Genomic DNA, 19,595 nt, shown 5'->3' on the forward strand with positions numbered 1-19,595 from the left:
ACAGGAGCAAATGGTTTTGCACCATCTCGGAAAAGGGCACATTGACTTGAATAAGCGCGAAATTTAAACCGTAAAGCTATTTATTACAGCTGGAGTGCGGGCGGTAATTTCAGAGCGAGTGTCATTCAGGTTTGCTCTCGCATGTTTTTGTGAGGCCGCAGGGAAGGATATGGAGTGTATATGCGCGTGCACGCTTTGTGTGCGTGCGTGTGTGTCCGTATTTGTGTTTTCGTACTTGAATATGCGTGCGCACAAGTGCGTGTATGCGTTTGCGATCATACACGCGTTTGTGTACGCATGCAGTTGCGTGTGCGTGCGTGCATTCTTGTGCGTGTGATTATGCGTGGGCGTCTGTAAACATGAGTACGGGCGAACATGTGTCGTATCTCTGTTACGCATAAGCTTAATTCAAGGTACGGCACCGTGCGTTTCTTCTGTTTCTGGCAAATAAAACCATGCAAATATATCTAGCGGACAACTTACGCAGGACGTTCCGAAGCAGAGCCGCATTAATTGAAGCGTACACCGCGGGGTCTAGGCGACACAACGGAAGCAGTCGCACGTCAAATCAACAACTTGTACGTTTTTAGCGCACGAAAAGGGACGAGAAACAGAAGTACGACGCAGGCACAGCGCTAACTTCCAACGATTCTTCTTTATTCTACGAAACGGTACACATATATCTGGGAACAGGCACCAGCGCACGCATGCGCATATATACTGGTTTTGACCAAATATGACAGCAACGAGACATGTCTAATGGAAAGTTAAGATGATATTGACACGTGTACTTGTCTTTCGCGGGCGACACGTTTCACCGCCTAACAAAAGTTGTCACACAGCGCAGGACGCGCCTGCATGTATCGGAAGTTTTTGGAATGTTATCGATGCTTCCATCCGCCGTCTGTGATCGAACCTTGTGTAATCTGATTGCATGTGTGCGCGACGCAAATAATGTAGAACTTTGTGGAAGGCACGCGGGTCCCCGCGATTACTCTGGAACATTCGACGACCGATGTATAAAAGCCGACGCGCTTGACCCGCTGATCAGATTTTCGACGATCACCGACTGTGTTCGCCGCTGTCGCCGTTCTTTGAGTGTAGCCTGCTTTTGAGGGCACAAGTTCACCCAATAAAACGCTAGTTTCGTCTTTCCCAGTTTGCCTGCTTTCTTCACCGTCACTACCACGTGACAATATCGACGATGAAAAAAAAAAGGGAAAGTCCGTAGGCCTTTTTCTTCAACGCTAGTTGAAATTGCTAGCAGTCAGTGGATCCTTTTCTGACCAAGAACTCAGAAGTAATAGGTTACCTGAAGACGCATGTAGGCAGTAATTTGAAAGCTTTCTCTATAGATATAAAAGATCTACATTGTTCACTGCCACATGATGAGTTATTAGTATGTGTTCAAGAGGCTATTGATACTTACGATGAACTGAAGTTTGTAAACACCATCTGCATATCTACACAGGGTTTTCTTGAACTATTGTCCATTTATCTGCGCTCGACGTTCTCCAAGTGGAATGGAAGTGTTTATCTCCAAAAACAAGGAATTTGCACTGGTGCCTGTGCTGCGCCAATTTTAAGTGACCTTTATATCTCGCTCCTGTAAACAGGTCCCTGGATGCCAGATTAGAAAACCCAAATGTAAAGAAGTCGTATAGGTACGATGACGACTACCTTGTGCTTCTCGATTCAAGTTCAAGCGGGGAGGTTTGTCCTGATGTCACGCAAGTGCTAGATCTTTTTAACAAGTGTTTGGAACCACTCACTGTTACGCATGAAACGCCCAAGAATGTTACTTTGCGATTCCTCGATATAAGAAAGTTTCTTGAGGGACACCAGGTGTGCTGGGCGTATGAACCGAGGGCGAACAAGCCGCTACTGCCATTTTCATAAGGCCACTCCAAGTTGGTTAAGAGGGGCATCGCAAAGTCAACTCTAATGAATGCGCTTCGCCGCTCATGTCCTCGCAAGTGCTTGTCCAGTTTGCTGGCGCAAGAGTATCGCCTGAAACAGGCCGGTTTTCCGCAGTACGTCATCACAGCTGTGGCGGAAGGTCTCCTTAAGACGCGGGCGACAGGATGAGCAGTTTACTTCACCGGAAATTGCGCGAGGGAAGCAGAAATGCGCAATAATATTGTACATCCACGATATCTCACACAGATTGAAGAAGACTGGCAATAACGCACATGTAAGCGTCATCTTTTTGGCGCCAATCAAGCTGTCCAACTTGTGCAAGGCCAGGTACGGTGGTTCTGAAAAGCCTAGTTGCCGGACAAATCACAAGGAAGGCTATGTTCTTTATGAGAACAATATCGTGTATGAACTACCCCCGTCGTGTGGCAAAGAATACATCGGCCAAACGGGAAGGTGCGTAAATGATGGGCTGCGTGAACACGCAAATAATGTGCGAACTGGAGGAGTGCGGCATCTGGCTTTTCACTGCAGAAAGCATGGGTGCAGTCCCATCTACAATCAGTAGGAAGAAGCCCAACGCAAACAACACGTGAGATTATTGAAGCGGCGAAGATCGCTAGTTTGGGGAACGCTTGTGTTAGCGCGCCTTCAATCGATCTTTAAAAAAAAAAGAATTAGATGTTTTAAACGTGACACAGAGGGTGGCTTGATGGAGATGGCACTTTAACATTGCAGTTACAAAATTTTTTTTGGCTATGCATGGTCGCCTTTTTCATCTTCGATATCATATTACCTTTCCATTACACATGTCTCGTTGCTGTCTTATTTGTTCAAAACCAGTACAAATGCGCATGCGTGCGCTGCTGTCTGTTCCCTATATATATATATATATATCTGTATCGCTTCGTAGAATACAAAACAATTGTTGGAAGTTAACGCTGTGTCCGCGTCGTACTTTTCTCTCGTCCCTTTTCGAGCGCTAAAAACGTAAAAGTTATGGAATACCAACATGCCCAAACTTACGCTCTTTCAAACTTCAGTGCTTGCCGCGATAGCTTTGCGGCTATGGTATCACTCGAGGTTGCGGATTTGACCAAGCCAGCAGCATTTCGACGGGGCGAAATAAAAAACGCTCACGCACTTTGATTTAGGGACACGTTGAAGAACACCACGGTGCCATAATTCGGAGTGCGCCACTACGGCCTGCCCCATAATGTGATTGCGGTTTTGGCACGTACAGCCCCGTAATCCAATTCAAGTTTAATGCTTCTGCCACGATGCGATGTGACATGGGAGGCAATTAGAATGCTGAACCCTTTCGGAGGTTATAAAATAGGGCACGCAACAACGCCTCGAGCAAACACCTCTGCCTTTGTGTTTTGTGCACTACTCAGACAAACAACAGTGGTGCACGCAAGGTAACGTTTAACCTCAACTCACCACTCTCGCGTTAGACAAAACGTTGAAGATATTTAACGTTCGCGGTCAACATCACCGCTAATTATCGTCATTAAAAGTAAACAGCACAGAATGCTTCGCTTACATCAATTCCAACAGTGCGTGGCAACTGGATAATTTTTTGAACTGTCTATTTACGTATACGCTTAAAAATCGCGCTCATTAATGGAATAGTTTCATTCCAAGTGCGACAAAGCGGCTGCCGTGTCCATGGTAAAGTTGATTTAAATGGCTTCAACCCCATAGCCATTGCATCGTTGCGGACTTCCGCGATATCGTAGTCGACAAAATGGGCTACAACTAATAGCGAATTCAGGAGGCTGATGAATGGCAAGAAGGCAGAAACTTGCAGAAGGCCTCATGTAAATAAATTGACTTTTTGAGCACCATGGTCAGCTGGCGTGCTGTTGTTACGACGTCTTTCGAAAAGCTCCCAAAATGTGAGCAGAGGTGGACAAAAAGTGTGGAATAACTCCACTGAAGTTGTCTAAGTATGCTAAGCATATCCCCAAATTTAAGTTAGCAGCCCCCCAACGTTAAAGTTGGCCCAGTCTCAAGTTTGAAATTTTTAGTACGCCTACCCTAAATTTCAAGTTGGCCCATCCCCAAGTTTAATTTGGCCAACGCACAAAGTTCAATTGGCCCACCCCCAAATTCAAGGTGGCCCACCCCCAAATTTCAATTTGGCCCACCCTCAACTGTCGGGTAGCCCACCCCTTAATTTCAAGTTCGGCTAACCCCAGAGTTCAGTTAGCCCACCCCTAAATTTCAACTTGGCTCACTCCCGAATTTCAAGTTGGCCCACTCCAAATTTCAAGCTTATTTATTTATTTATTTATTTATTTATTTATTTATTTATTTATTTATTTATTCACTTATTTATTTTCGATACCCTCAATCGCTGAGGCATTGCAGACGGGAGAAGGTGACAACATATAAGCGAAGAAAAGAACAGAATAAAACGTACAGCGTTATACAGTATTAGCGACAAATTGTAAAAGTAAAATAAAATATCACAGAATGGTACTGAAGTAAATACAACTGAACAGAAATAAGCACAGCATGTTATACAATGCTAGTGGCAAATATGAGCGTAAGAGAAATTTGGGAAAGGGAGAAAAAGAACAGGAGAAAGAAATGAAAACGGGAAAAAGCAAAAGAAATTGCAGGCATGGCGACACCTGTAAAAAGAAAAAGAAAGGAGTGGGGAGGAGAGGTACACGAGATGATTAAGCAGGGCTATCGCAATGCAGGTGGGTGGCGTGATAAGGTGGGTACGTAGTGATGAAGGATGGAAGACCTTATGAAAGAGGCAATGGCGGAAATACTTACGACGCAGTGACAGAAAGGGCAGTGATAGAGCGTGTTTCATCGCTGTTACACTTATTGTACGATGGTAATTAGAAAGAATGAAACGCGCGGCGTTATTCTGAATTTAGTCTAGATACCTAAATAAATTTGTGTGATGAGGGTTCCAGATTGCAGCGGCATATTCTAATTTGGAGCGCACAAGAGTTTTGTACAGAAGCATTTTGAGGGGAGGTGGGGCTTCGTGGAAGTTACGTCGTAAGTATCCAAATGTGTGGTTAGCGCTGTTACTTATCGTGTTAATATGAGTATTCCATGTTATAATATAGGTAATAGCAACCCCCAAGTACCGGTATGATGATACATGGTCGAGTTCGATGTCACCTAGTTTGTACGTTGAGGAGCTATCGTACTGCCGAGAAACAGTCATTAGTTTGCAAGTTTATCCACAGCCAAATTTAATTTGGCCCACCGTCAAATTTAAGTTGGCCCACCTCGACATTTCAGTTGACCCAACCCCAAATTTAAAGTTGGCGCAGCCACAAAATTTAGTTGACCCACCCCTATTATAGGCTCTCCCATGCATATTCTATAGAGCCCTGTGTATCCTTAAGGATATGCATAAATCAGATCATATCGGTATTCTCTGTGATCAATTCTTTTTGTTTCAATTGTTCTTTATCGCTTATAATGCTACCACTCATCTACATTCACACTAGTATAACATTTAAATTCTTAAAATCTCAGATTACGCATTTTTGTGCAGATACAAGGCATTACACATTTCTCGTGACATATTTTGCTGGAGTACTAGCCAACAAATGTCTCCGAATTAAAATGCGGGCATCTTGGCAGAAGTGAAACCACCAGTGTCAGGACAGCGCTGACTTAAATATAAAAGATAACTTAAAGAAAACAATCATAACGTTGACAGGATGGCCAAATTTTGAGACAAATAAATTGGCTGCAGCACTAGTTTAGTGATACCTAATGGTGCGAAATAAGGTGAGAATTGTCGGCTACTGTTGAAGAGAGGTCCAGCAGGTCCTGTGGCCTACGCCAGCGCCCGCAAACTGTCGGGCGACTGCACATATAAGCGAGATGCCTGGTTGTCAGTCGTTACAGGGTGAGTCGGGTCTGCAATTTGGGAGGCAGACTCCGTCAGGTTAAATACAATGCACTCTACGGTGTCATCCTTCGACGGCTGGTACCGATTCTCGCGCATGAGGATGCGAACGAATTGTCTCATGTGCCGACTGTCACCTGCCTCGAACTGCCAACATTCCTTAATGGTGTCCTCGACAGTCGCACAACTCTTGAATGCAAGTAAGTGTGAGGAGTTGTGCGCGAGGCCTTTGAGTATGCGATACCTGCTGTCTGCATTGCGGCTATATTATAAAGGCGGAACGGCAACATGGTAGACAATATGGAGAACAGACAATTACCGCGTGTATTACTGCCCAATAATCGCAAATAGCGGTCTTCTTCCACGCACGTGGCTAACCATGACAAGACAGTACTTTGGCAACTGCAAGTACTCTATATGTGACGCCCAAAGGCGTTCCTGACCCGGTGGCGAGTAAAGGGGACATAATATTGTAAGCAGCTTCGGCCAAAGCGTGCTAACGGACGACAAAACAGAGACAGTTGCACAATTCTTCTCTATTGCCTTTTGCCTCAAGGTGCGGAACTATCTTGTTCATTTTTCCACCTTAATGCATAGGCGCACCTTTACTCAATTTGCAACTGCTGCGGCAGTCCATGAGTGCGGAGAGGAAAATTGCTAGGGAAATAAGTGGAGCACCTTAACGAAACCGATAAGTCAGAATCAAAGGCTGTCCACGACGGCGTCTTTCGTAGATGCCGTGCGACATTCGGACGCTAATAATGTGTTCCGACAGAAGAAAAGCTGCCTCGAAGTGCTTCCGACGAGTATTCTAGCCCGTTGACCGCGTAGCATTAAAAAAAAAAAGAAAAGAGAAAAGAACGTGGCTGCCTTTCATGGAGCCTCCGAAAAATCCGGAATGAACCATCGCTGGGTTTCCTTCGTCTCGTCTAAACGCTCTTAGGATGATAAATAATTTCCAGGCGATGAGCGACTACTCTTCATCAAGAAAACTTATAACGCGGGCGGTACAAGTTTTGTGGTGAAGCTCAGCGTGCAGGGATATGTTTTAGTTCTTTTATTTTTTTCGATGACGTCATCACTACGTCACTACGGGAAGTTTTGAAAGTTTAATGTCACTACGCCACGCGGTGGCACTTCCGCGAACTAAACCCTGATGTCTGGAAAAGCTGGATACGATGCTACTTCTGTCATTGTGCCACGTTAGCATCAAACGGAGGAGCAACTGCCGGCTAGGTACGCTTGCGACTAACAACCCTCTCGTAATTTTCGCGATGCAGTTCTATCATGACACAAGCAAAGCATTAAAAAAATAAAAAGGTTCGGACTTCACACAGTCAAAAATCAAAAATGCAAAAATCTTGTCATTTAATTTACTGTGCACGGCACTCAGACCCTCAGCGTTCATATGACGTGGGTTGCCAGTGTTTGCACTAACCGCTCACCCGACAAGCTCCACGACGTGACAATCCATAAAGCAGTTGCATTTACTGTCTGTATATGAGCTGGGATAACAGTGTTAGAAAGTCATTGGCTGAAACATTTGGAGCAACACACTTGCCCGTTCGAGTATAAGAATCCAAATTAAAATTATCCCATATATAGTGTTATTACACATATAGTTACACACAGAAGAAGGAAGTGCTAGACTCATAGACTGAATTGGTGTGCACCTTTCTTCTTTCTTCATTTTTTTTTCTTCTCATCTTCTACTTTAGGACTTGTTGCTGCAGTGCTTGCTGCATTGGGCATGTTCATCATGACTTTGGTTTTGTAATTAAATTATTTACCAAGGTAGGCACGTGACACGGCGTAGTCTAAAAGCGCTGTCATCACTTGATATTGCACCGACCTATGTCTTGTCGTTGTCGTGTGGTTCCAGTATACAGCACGGTAAACTACTTGATGTCGCCGCACCCACCTGTATGACTGGCCGGAACTTTCTCTTGAAGGAGCCCTCCATTATTAGGTTGTGCGTTGTGCCCACGAACACGTTCTCGTCGGCAGCGTTCGGCAAGTGTTGGCACATGGCGTGCACGCCGCCCGTTCCCTTCGGCAGCTGTGGAGGAAAACAGGCAATGGAGAACGCAGGCCTCACAATCACGTACACACACATGCGCAGTGCTGCTTTGCTAAGCGCTGTACGAGTCCCTTGTCAAGTGCCTAGAAATTTACATGTTGACTTACATGTCTTTTTGGATACCCTTTAGAATGTTTCCATCACAACATTTCTTTCCAACTCCAAGAGAATCATAAGCCCCTCTGCATTCCTCTGGTCCGAATGAAGATAGACTTGTAGACTCGTGAATAATCGACAGAGGTGCCTTGGTCGTCGCAAGAGAATACCTGTACCGCCGCTGTTGGCACAGTTAGATAAAAGTAAGAGGTGCCGGTTGGCGCCGCATGGCTATTTCCATACAGATGGAAAGACGCGCTATTGGCCGTGATAAAGCACCCTGGCGACCCAGTGGCGCTCCTGCAGGTATACGATGGCCGATGTTGCAGCACATGTGTAATGGTGCGAAAAAAAGCAAGCGCTCCGCAGGCTGCCAACACGTCCCTGCGACAATTTAAGTAGTTCCTGCCGCTTGAATGTTGTAAGACACAACTTAACCTGGAATGATCATATAGATACTGTATATGAGACTCCTCGCCAAAATTGTGTTCTTTAGAAAAACAAAAATGGAGCATGGAACGCGCGATGTAAGGCTTATCGCATACACAACATTCCTCAGACTGGTATTAGAGTACGCCTCGGTAGTTTGGAGCACTCACCAAAAGTCACCTAAATGGAAGTTCGAAAGAATTGAGAAGCTATCCGCGCGCTTTGTATCTTCCAGGTGTCGTTGTACAGAATCCGTAACACAATAATTAGTTTTTTGCTTTAGATGTATTGGAAATACGCAGAAAGAAATATCGAATAATATCCCTGTTTCAGATAATCAAAGGTAAAATTCAAATTGATATACACAAATATCTACGCAACCGAGGAAGACGGAATCTGCGAATAAATAAATCACGATTGTTTTTCAGTCACAATAATACCCATAGTGACACATTTGGATTCCAATTTTTTTCCTATGCAGTTGAATTATGGAACCACTTGCACAAGTCTGTTGTTGCTTCAGAGGATGTCAGCGCTTTTGAACAGGCTTTGAATATGTATTACCACGAATGTGATGCTTATTCTTTCTTTTTTACCTGTTGATTGTTGTGTAGAGATCAGTGTTTCGTTAAGTGTACCTTCTTGGTGTTCGTATTGCCCTCCCTGTAATGACCCCCAGTCAGTGGTGCACAACATTCAATCAATCAATAAATAAATAAATAAATAAATAAATAAATAAATAAATAAATAAATAAATAAATAAAGATTATTCAGGCGCAATTATCTTTGATTGCCTGTATACATCACGGGGTAAACTGCACCCTTTGATGAAAGAACGCGGGAGAACCCCATCTGCCTGTTGGTGTGTGTATGTGCGTGTGCGTGCTTGCGTGTGTGTGCTTTTCTTTATTTTTGATGAATAAATACAATTGTCGCTTTAGTAGACTGTGTACACTTGTGTGAGTGAATAAGCTTTGCTATGTGACGGCAAAAATCACTCGAAGTAGTTCGAAGCAGGACCCTTTAAAGCATTCACAAAAAGAGAGGACTCAAGGGCGTATGATGTGGGCCATAAAATTTGCGGGCCACGAAGTTTCGCTGTGCCGCAGTATATTTACATCATACGATGAGTAATCGCGGTCTGACATAAAGTACACATATGGCAGGAACTGATCGTAGCACTCGAATAAGCCAGATTTTCCCGCTATTGCGCGTCAGCATGTAACTGTGGAGATTCAGGGTGCTCCATCTGCTTTCGGACGGAGCTGCACGAACGGAAGAAACTCGTATAGCTATAGAAGGCATATATATAATGATATACTTGCCGATGTGACGCCAAGTTTCTGGAATTTCTTGTCGGCATCCCACGCCTTGATCTGATCTTCTCTGTCCACAGCCGACGCCGATATTAGTAGATTGTGCGGCAGAAACAGCAGGACGTTGACGTCGTTCTGAGATAAATATAAAAGAAATGAAGCCACAGGGAAAATACTAGTTGCGGAATTCGGTAACCATTTCGTTCGGGAGTGCAGTTTGCCGTTGGTAGGCCATGTTCGCTAATGATATGCATCTAACGTTATGATTGGCTGAAACCTGCTTCAATGATTATTGATTCCTGAGGTTTTATGGTGCCAAACCGAGGACGTGATTATGAGGCACGCTGTAGTTGACGAATCCGGAATAATTTTGACCACCCGGTGTTCTTTAACGTGCACCGAACGCGCGATACACGGCCGACTTTTTTTTCTTTTTTTTTTCTTTGCATTTCACCCTCGTCGAACGGTGACCGCCGCGGCCAGGATTTTATGCGCTTTAAAAGTCAATTCTAGCGTAAGACTTTTAGAGAAAAACTGTTGGTGCTACAAGGGCTCAAAGACATTATACGCACGTTTTACATGTGTTTTGGGAGAACAATATGACGCACCGTGTTTAATTTTTTAGAGAAAGGGGAAAATTTTAAGGGTGGTGTGCGCTAAAACGTTAAGTGGGTAAGCCAATTAAAGGATAAGTGAAGATTGTTAACTATTTTAGGGAGATGTGGAGTGCAGCACCAAGTTCACATTATGGTTGATGTGTGCGCAAATTTTTGAATGTGCGGCTTAATTACAGCCTTTGCAGAAAATTACCTATTGCAGCATTCAAAAGCGTTATCGATGTGCTACAAGAACGTTTTCTCTTTGTCCTGCGACAATCTAGTCTGGCACCAAACTTAATTGGTAAGGGAATCGTGAGAGGCACGTTAGGGGTCATGCAACCGAAAAGCTTAATGTTTAAAATTTCAATAGGGATATCCCTGCTCTAATACGATTCCTCTAAAGAAAGATCCTAGCTTAAAATTTGGTTGTGAATGCGGAATGTCGCACAAATCTGCTGTTTTTTTTTTTTTTTCTGTGTCGGCAGGCTTGAATATGAACATAACATTTGTTCTTCCTTCTTGGACCTTCAAGCGCAATTATAAACAGTCGCACTCTTCTGCTCCGGCAGTAGTATGATAAGCAGCAGGCTGCGTTGACGCACACTGTGCCCGGAAGTAGCACGGCAATCGTTGGTATGACACCGACACTGTCATATTCGAACTTTCATCGATAAGTATCTCCTTGATTGGCTTACAGCTATCAAGGGATCCCATAACCAGTGAAACTGCAAGAGCGCAGGGAAAGGGACTGAAATCTGACCTCGTGCGCCCTGAATTCCTTGCTGATGAAGAAGTAGCTCCCTTCCTTAGAAGCCGACCAGACGGTGATGTACCCCGCGTCGTCGCCCGTCACAAAGCCTGCGGTGCCCATGAAGTCGACGGCCGTAATCGTCTTCGGTGCATGCTCCTGTGTGGGAAACGACAGTATTAGAGACGCTGCAGAAAATTGTATTGCACTTTGATGACGCACATCTCTTCTTTAGTGCACTATTGCCATATCTCAGCACAGAAAGGAGCAACAGCAAGATTAGTATCAGCTCCTGAAGTTGTTTCCCCAAGAAAGCGTGCGAAATTGTCGCTGAAATATACAATCAGTATGAAGCGAACGTCCGTTGTCGCCACCGTGGGCGTCATTTCCCCTTGCTTCGAAAATCCTCGCCGCAGGGGTCACTGCCCCCTGCTCTTTCTTGAAACCGAACTGGTGTGCCACCACTGCCACTCGGCAAACTTGCTTTTGCTTTTGAATAAAGCCAGTCGACTCTTCGTTGTCAAGCTGTCAGAACGTGTATTCCTTGCCTCCGCCAAACCGAGCTGCCAACAAGTGGTGACCTAGGACATTTACGTTTATTTCGAACGCTACCCATGGAAGACGCTGCTCCTACTCCTGTTGACAGAGACGACGCCACGATTACGTCTCCTGTCATCGCCGCAGAGCTTTAGCTTCTCAGATTTCGGCCCAAGAATCCTCGAGTTTGGTTTATAGAAGTAGAGACCCGTTTTCAACTACGCGCATTACTTCGCAGACAGCAAAGTACCTGCACGTCGTCGCCTCACTACCCTCCGACATCGCCGATGCCATAGACGACTTCCCAGCTTACGCCTTCGGCCACAGTATACGACGACCTGAAACGCACGGTCCTGCAGCGCCTCGAGTCATCGCAACAGGGTAAACTCCAACAGCTCCTCTCCAAGGAACTTGGCGACCAACGTTCGTCCCAACTCCTGCACCGGTTACGTCAGTTGCTGGGTGAGGACTTCGCAAACGAGAGCCATCTTCCAACTTTGCGCGAGCTGTTCTTCCAACGCCTCCCACAGTCCGTACGCATGGTATTGGCGGGTTCCGAAGAGACGAGCCTCGATCGGCTAGCTGCGCTCGCTGACACCATATGCGATTGCTCGTCTGTGGCACGGTTACCTCTCGCCGCTGCGAGGGTCTCAGAACCAGGAGACCTACTCTCGCGCCTGGAGGAAACAGTCGACTGCCTTACCACTGGAGAAGCTGACGACGGGTGCCGACATTGGCGATCAACTTCGGCGCAACCATTAGCCTTCACAGCCTCGCACCTAGAGACTCACCGTGGCAGTTGTGCTGGTACCACCGTCGCTTTCGCGAACGAGCATGTCGCTGCACCCAGCCCTGTTCGCGGATGAGAAACGCACCGGCCAGTCGCTAACGGAGGCATGGGACATCGGCCCTCGCTCAAGCCGCCTATTCTTCGTAGTCGTCCGCATCACCGGCACCCGCCTCCTCGTCGACACCGAAGCCGAGCTGTCTATCGTTCCCGCCAAGGCCGCAGATCGCCAACGCCGCAAGTCCTCATCCACGCAATAAGGAACACTGCCATCGCGTCGTATGGACTCCGGTCAATAACCTGTCACTCCAGGCCACGGAGGCTCTCTGGATGGAGGTTGGAAGTCGACCACCGGGAGTTCGAACACATGCTTTCACCTCGGCGTTATTCGTCCTTCTTCCAGCAATTGGTCTTCACCTCTCCATCTGGTTCCAAAGTAGGACAGTGGCGACTAGCAGCCTTGTGATGATTACCAAGCTTTCAATGCCGTCACTACTCAGGATCAATATCTCCTTCCCCACATACATGACTTCTTTGAATTTATCCGTATGCATTACGGTTTGAAGAACGCGGCGAAAGCTTTTCAAAAGTTCAAGCACGAGGTTACGTGCGAACTCCCGTTCATTTTCGCCTACCTTGACGACAATCTCGTTGTAAGTTCCCCAGATCTTTGAAGAGCACAAAGAGCACCTTCGCCTTCCATTTGAGCGACTGCATGAATACGGCGTCGTATTACAGACCTAGAAATGCATTTTTGAACTTGAATCCCTGGGTTTTCTCGGCCATCGCATTCCACACCAAAGCACCAAGCCACTGGAATCACGGGTGTGGACAATCGAAGACTTCCCCTCTCCAACCTCCTTCCGAAGGTTGCGCGAGTTTGTGGGGCTCATAAATTTTCACAGGCGCTTCATACCATCCTGTGCGCAAGTTCTTCAGCTGCTTACGGACCTGCTGCGTCACGACTCCAAAAAAATGCCTACCTTCCACCAGTCCTCGGAGCACGAACACTCCTTCCAGAAAGCCAACACGTGGTTGGCGGCTGTAGTGTTGCCGATTCATTCGTTGCCCGACGCGCTAACTCGCCTTGTGGTAGACGCGTCGACCACGGCATTGGGTGCAGTATTGTAGCAGCACGATGGCACAGACCAGAGGCCACTGCGCTTCTTCTCAAAGCGTTTGAGTAAGCATTTCCGTCTTTTTTTTCGCTGAAGGCTGTAGCTTCACAAGCCGATCACAAGCCGTTACCCACCGTTTTCAGGAACAACAGTTCCTCCTACTGAGAACGTGAGTTTCGGTAACTTTCCTTTACCTCCGAAGTTTCTACGAACATCCGCCATATATCTCGGACCAAAAATCAGGCAGCTGACGCACTGGCGCGGATCGGCGCTGTGCCTGCTGGCCTTGTGAATTTCGAAGCTCTAGCTTCTACCCAGCAAAACGACCACGGGCTGCGCCAATTGCGGGAAGAAGGCTCATCGCTCCAGCTTGCGGAGGTCAAGTGCGACACATGGCAGGCAGCTCCTAGCCTGTTCGTGCCCCATCAGTTTCGGCGGCCAATATTCGATTCATAGCTCGGACTAAGCCATCTCAGCATCAGAGCGACAGAGAGGCTTGTCACAGACCGCTTCATCTTGCCAGGGATCAACAAAGATGGTCGAAGTTGGGCAAGAAGTTGTCAAGCCTTTCAAGCCGTGAAAGTGACCCGGCACAAGCGTTGAGCAGTGCAGGCGTTTCGACCACTAGAGGGCCGTTTCGATCACGATCACATGCATTTAGATTTGGTAAGGCCTTCTCCGCCCTGCCAACGCTTCAGGTACCTCCTCACGTGTGTCGACCGGTACTCAAGGTCGCCTGAGGCGACGCCTCTGCAAGACATCACGGCCGAAACAGTGGCGGATGCATTTGTTGCTACATGGGTGTCGCGATACCGTCGCTCTTTGCGCATAACTACTGACCGAGGCCGACAAATCGAAAGTTAGCTTTTACTGCCCTGGCGAGATTGCTCGGCACGCCCCTTCATAACACCATGGCTTACCACCCACAGAGCAACACCGACAACTGAAGGCGTTATTGACCGCCCCGCTCGACAGACTGCGGCTGAGAACAACACTCAAGGATGACCTCGGAGTCAACGCGGCCGCGATGCTCTACAGGTCAGCAATCCGCGTTCCAGGCCAGTTTTTCGGCTCCCAAGAAGGCACTTCGCCAGCGGCCGCGCAGCATTTAGAGAGGCTACGTTGCTGGCTCGACCAGCTTCGACCTACATCCCCCCGTATCGCCCGTGGGCAGCCTGTGTTTAGCTTCCCGATAATGGACTCAACCACGCACGTCTTTCTGCGGCGCGACTCTATGAAGCCACCACTGACTCCTTCCTATGAATGCCCCTTTCGTGTGGTTTCGCGTTCAGAAAAAACCTTGCAGGTCGACGTTCGCGGCAAAGAAGAGATAATCGTGTGACTGCGTGAAACCAGCCAATCTTAAGCATCAACTCTCCATTCCTTCTGTCATTCACACCTAAGCCCCCGGCATTCTTAACGGGGGAGCCCTTGTAGTGACCGTCTGCCACATCGTTGTCCCCGCCGTAGGGGTCATTGCCCACTGCCCTTTCTTGGAACCGAAGAGCGGCTACTCGACCGCGGCGCCACCACTGCCACTCCGCGAACCTGCTTTTACTTAAGGAGAGTGTGCTGGTAGGCTGCATTTACTTTTGAATAAAGCCAGTCGGCTGTCCATTCTCAAGCCGTGAAAACGTGTATTCCTTGGCTCCACCAAAACGAGCTTCCTACAAGTATGCTCATACTTGGGTCAAAAATTGTCAAAATTTAACGTGCTTTCACGAATTTGTTGCGATTAATAGTGTACTCGAACACTCAGCATACGGAGCTACTCGCCGGACAGCTGCCAGCTTCATTCCTAATTTTGTCCATGGAGTAGACGGCGAAGAACATAACGCTTCGGCGACGCACGCGAATTGCCTTCCTATAGCAAGCAGATATTCAAGTACGGGATCCAGCCGAGGCAATCGAGCATTGCTAATCACACTCGCGACCGTGTTAAATGCCCGTTTATGCGGGTGTCTTGTCAAATTTCAAGCATGAGTGATATTTGGGCTAATGGCACTAGACAAGGAAAACTATGGTTTCTGAAAGCGATATGTGCGAGTCGTCAAATTGCTGAAACCTTTAACGCACTCACCAATTGGGACACATATTACGCAGCACCATTTTCTGAAATATAATGTGAAAGAATCGAATTACTTTTAATTTCCACAGCTTTCATATAAAATTTAAAAAAGCTTTTTTTTTTTTTTTTTTTTTTTTACCGCAGCGTCACAACTTAGACGCCAGGGGACGCACTATGTCAAGCCACGTTCATGTTTCAGAATGCAGGAAAGAAAAAACAGCATTCCTTGCACGAACAAACTGAATCACGACCTCAGTGTCCCACATGTGCGCGATGAATTGTGATCAAAATAAGCCGTAAGAAGGCGTAAACGCCAGCGCTGCGTCGCCCCGATAAGTATGGGAAAGCCCAAGATGCGGTACCGGAAACAGACGCCAGCGCACTCTATCGATGCGGTGGCTCGTCGTCCACACGTCATGGCTGTCGCATCGCGGTGTCTATGCGCAGGCCGCAGCTGCTGCTGTATAGTAGCGGTATACCGTGATCATTATCAGCTTAATCAAGATGTTGCGGAACTGTCAACGTGATGCGCGACGCAATTAGGAGCAAACGAGACGGTCGTAGTGCTGAACAGCAAGAACGCTGCACCCACGAACGTTTTATACGGATTTCACAAAATGCCAGCCGTAATAACTTATCTTTAAGTGCGTTACACAGAAGGCCTCAATTCAAAATAGACGAATATGCCGGCGATTTATTGTACAACTTGTATTTGTTATGCATTCTGCACTCATTGTGCAAGTGTCTGAATGCATCCTAACCTTTCTGACAGACACTTACATAACATACTCCATTGTTTGCTACGATTCGTTATTTTCTTGGCCTGAACACTTACGTGCACAATCTTTCAAATGTCTTGTCATGTCCGCTAAATTGCTCAGCAATTCAAGCGTGTTTACGCTAAATAATTTTCATTATGTGTATGCGCGTAGTAGCTGATTTCCTCATCTCATCCCTGTATATTGATTACATGATCAAATGCCGTGGAAAAGCTGGGTGCGGAAGTTAAAACATTTTCCAATGTAACAAAGACAAATAAATCAATGCGGTTCACTTCTCGACTGCTATCTAAAATAATATTTCGCAGTCGTCGTTCACATATGCGTAAGCCGCAATCAGCCATGGTGAACGGACGCCTCCAAGATTGTTGATACGACGTCTGTGTTGATACGACGTCTGTCGTACAGGTGCGGGGAACCTCGCAGACAACTCATGTGGGACATTGGACGCGTGGCAGGCATTCCACGTTTCTTGCATTATGCTGCAGAGGTGACTGGGCGCACCTTCTACGCTGCGGAGAACACATGGCACCAGTCGGCCTTTAGCTTCCATTCGACTTTGCGTAGTACTGACTCCACCGGTGCCCTTGTGACCATGCAGGGGACTCCCGCTAAGAGTGGCCTCTTTTCTTGGTCAACAAACGATTCATGCGTTGTGTTCGGCCACGAGCCCGCTAGAGCCGAATTATATCGCGCTTTTTGCAGTGCTGCGCGTCACCATCAAATAGTTGACATGTGCTCAGTGGCACGCGCTCACGTTTGAACATATAGAAGCTACAGTGAGCCACAGACCGACAGCCCATTAACTAACGCTTAACCGCTTAACTAGAAGCCCCAGCATTTGGCAAAGCGTGTCGATTGACAGTGCGTCCCCAATCAATGACTTGGCGTCACAGAGCAGAAGCGCACAATTTCTCTGCTCTACACGTAACGTGATGGGGCTATTTCGCTGCCTGTGAAGACGAAACCGATAAATACGCGCTCTAAATTTCAGAAACAGTAAAATTCGGTAAATTTAAAAACTGGCAAATACGCACTCTAACGTTCCCAGGGTGAGCGTCGTCCCATATACTCACGGCGGTGATGGCGTCCAGCCTATCGAGATAGTTCTCTTTTCCCTTCCTCCAGAAGCACAGGTGCTGCACACCGAAGGTCAGGAACAGCTCGTTTTCGGACGGCGGGAAGTGACAGCCAAGCACGGGCGCCGGGTTCGCCTGTGAATGACAGTGGGACGGTACTTAGAAGTTCCTTGAGCTACTCTGTTCCACAAAGGCGGGCCATGGAAGTGGTTATTAAGCTACTAAATACATGGAGATTACAAGCACAACAGCAGAAGCATAAGATTATGCCATCTAGGTACAGTGGACTGCGGATAAACAAAACTCGCTTAAACGGTAATGCCAGATAAATGCGTGTACCAATGTTGGTTGGCCCAATTACGGGAACAACGTTAACAAACTTGGATTAAACGGTATGCTTTTTGTGAAGTCGATCTGGTTTAACGGAACTGAAACCCGAGACTGCACCTAGCTTATCGGTTGTCACACTTCATACCAAACAGGAGTACGTTGGCAAGATTGTCAGATCGTGATAGAAAAGAGTCCAGAAAATGCAATCTATTGGCTAGTTGCGGCTGCTCTGCAGCGTTCACGTTCCCCAGTTTTCGCGTTCCTTTGGAAATCGTGATAGTGACAGTCAAAAATGAGAGCACATAACTAAATACACTGCGCGAAAGAAGCGGTGATATTCCAAGCAGTGCAAAAGCACGTCTTTTTTTTCACCGCAGTGAAATTAAAACACTCGACGCTTCTGAAATAAAACGACTTTTCGTGATTTTTGCGTCCTTCGCCTAAACTAAACTTCTGATCGACAGAAATCTATTTTATGCCCCTTTGAGTTCTGTGTGAGCGTTGTACGTGATGAGGCGCGACTGCGCGAGTGTGCGTGCAGTCCGTAGGCAACGTCTGGACGCGTTGTTCGTGTGACAGCAGCTAGTGCTTCTTGCCAAGATCTACATGCAAAATAATCACACGCAATATACAACTGTGGTTTTCTCTTTTTTCGTAAAATAGACGCTGTAGAGCGACTGAGGAAGAAAATACTTCAGCTACGCCATATCTCTTTGCTGGAGAGCAAGAATAAATAGTAGCCCTTCGAAAAAGAATATGGTTGTGGCGGCAGGAGGCCCAACGAACATGCAACTCATAATAAGTCCATGCACTGGAGGCCGCTCTCCGTGTGTTATTAGCAATATTTAGAGCTCAGTTCAGCACAACACAAAGAACAGAGCACATTGAGCCCAGAATGGACACATCGCGACACAACCCGGCTTTTCAAAGTCTTATCGAGACCGCTGTCCACTAGGACGTCTTGAAGATGCTAACGCTACGCTGCAGTTTACTCAACGACAACTATAGCAGTTCGTGTGAAGAAAACGCCTGATGTTAAATGGAAAGATTAGCGCAGCCACGTGCTCAGCATGCTGCTCCAGCTGCAGCATATGATCAGGCCGGAAGAAAGAGGGGACGAAAAGCGCGCACATAGCACCGTCAATGTAAACCTTATAGGAATTCTTATCAGGATGGGTAAACCGCAGGCACGCGCCCTTAATGTGCGCACTGCAGAGCCGAACATCTGCGGACCACGGCCTCGAGCGTTTGCGATGCACTACAGAGCTGCGCTGCTGCCTTTCTGGAAGCCTCGCAGCATATGTGACCAGCTGAACGATTAACGCTTACTCAAGTGTGTGCTTGCGTTCTGTGAACATTGTGTTCAAAGCAAATAGCTTTCTTTGCCACGTTCGCCCGATTTCGTGGTTGACTGATAGTCGGAGTCTGCAAGGAAAAGGTTAGTTCGTTCGATCGTTCGTTCGGGCTATTTGCTTGCATAACAATCAATGTCGACGGTTTCTGTACACTATTTTCTCTCCCTGTAGTCATCTTTTAACCCCAGTTCTCTTGCAGCCAACTGGGCTCGCTCTTGGTTAAACTGTCTGCCTTTTTTTTTATTTCCATAATTTTCTCTCACTTTACCAGTACCTATACATTGCATACACGTCTATGTACGCACACGCCTCTGCAAACTACCGCACCCAAAATGTAACATTTATTTACGGACAAATATTCTAGGTCATTTTGTTTTCAAACTTAAATGCATTCCAATTAGTGCAACGTTGTAAAAATAGCCGAAATAGTTGTGCGGCTTGGCTGCACTAAAGAGATATCAC

At 46.7% G+C, this 19,595-nt stretch overlaps 1 protein-coding gene across 1 annotated transcript in view; it reads right to left on the reverse strand.

The window, feature by feature from the left end:
• The window catches only part of LOC126520778 (echinoderm microtubule-associated protein-like CG42247), a 265,801-nt gene that overhangs the window by 86,306 nt on the left and 159,900 nt on the right, over positions 1 to 19,595 (reverse strand). The window contains exons 11-14 of the mRNA XM_055061096.1: positions 17,446 to 17,583; positions 11,093 to 11,239; positions 9,743 to 9,868; positions 7,734 to 7,871 (exon numbers count right to left, since the gene is read on the reverse strand). Coding sequence (XP_054917071.1) covers positions 7,734 to 7,871; positions 9,743 to 9,868; positions 11,093 to 11,239; positions 17,446 to 17,583 — 549 coding nt within the window. The remainder of the gene's footprint in view (positions 1 to 7,733; positions 7,872 to 9,742; positions 9,869 to 11,092; positions 11,240 to 17,445; positions 17,584 to 19,595) is intronic.

This window comes from Dermacentor andersoni, chromosome 3 (genome assembly GCF_023375885.2).
Source record: "Dermacentor andersoni chromosome 3, qqDerAnde1_hic_scaffold, whole genome shotgun sequence".
Taxonomy (NCBI): domain Eukaryota; kingdom Metazoa; phylum Arthropoda; class Arachnida; order Ixodida; family Ixodidae; genus Dermacentor; species Dermacentor andersoni.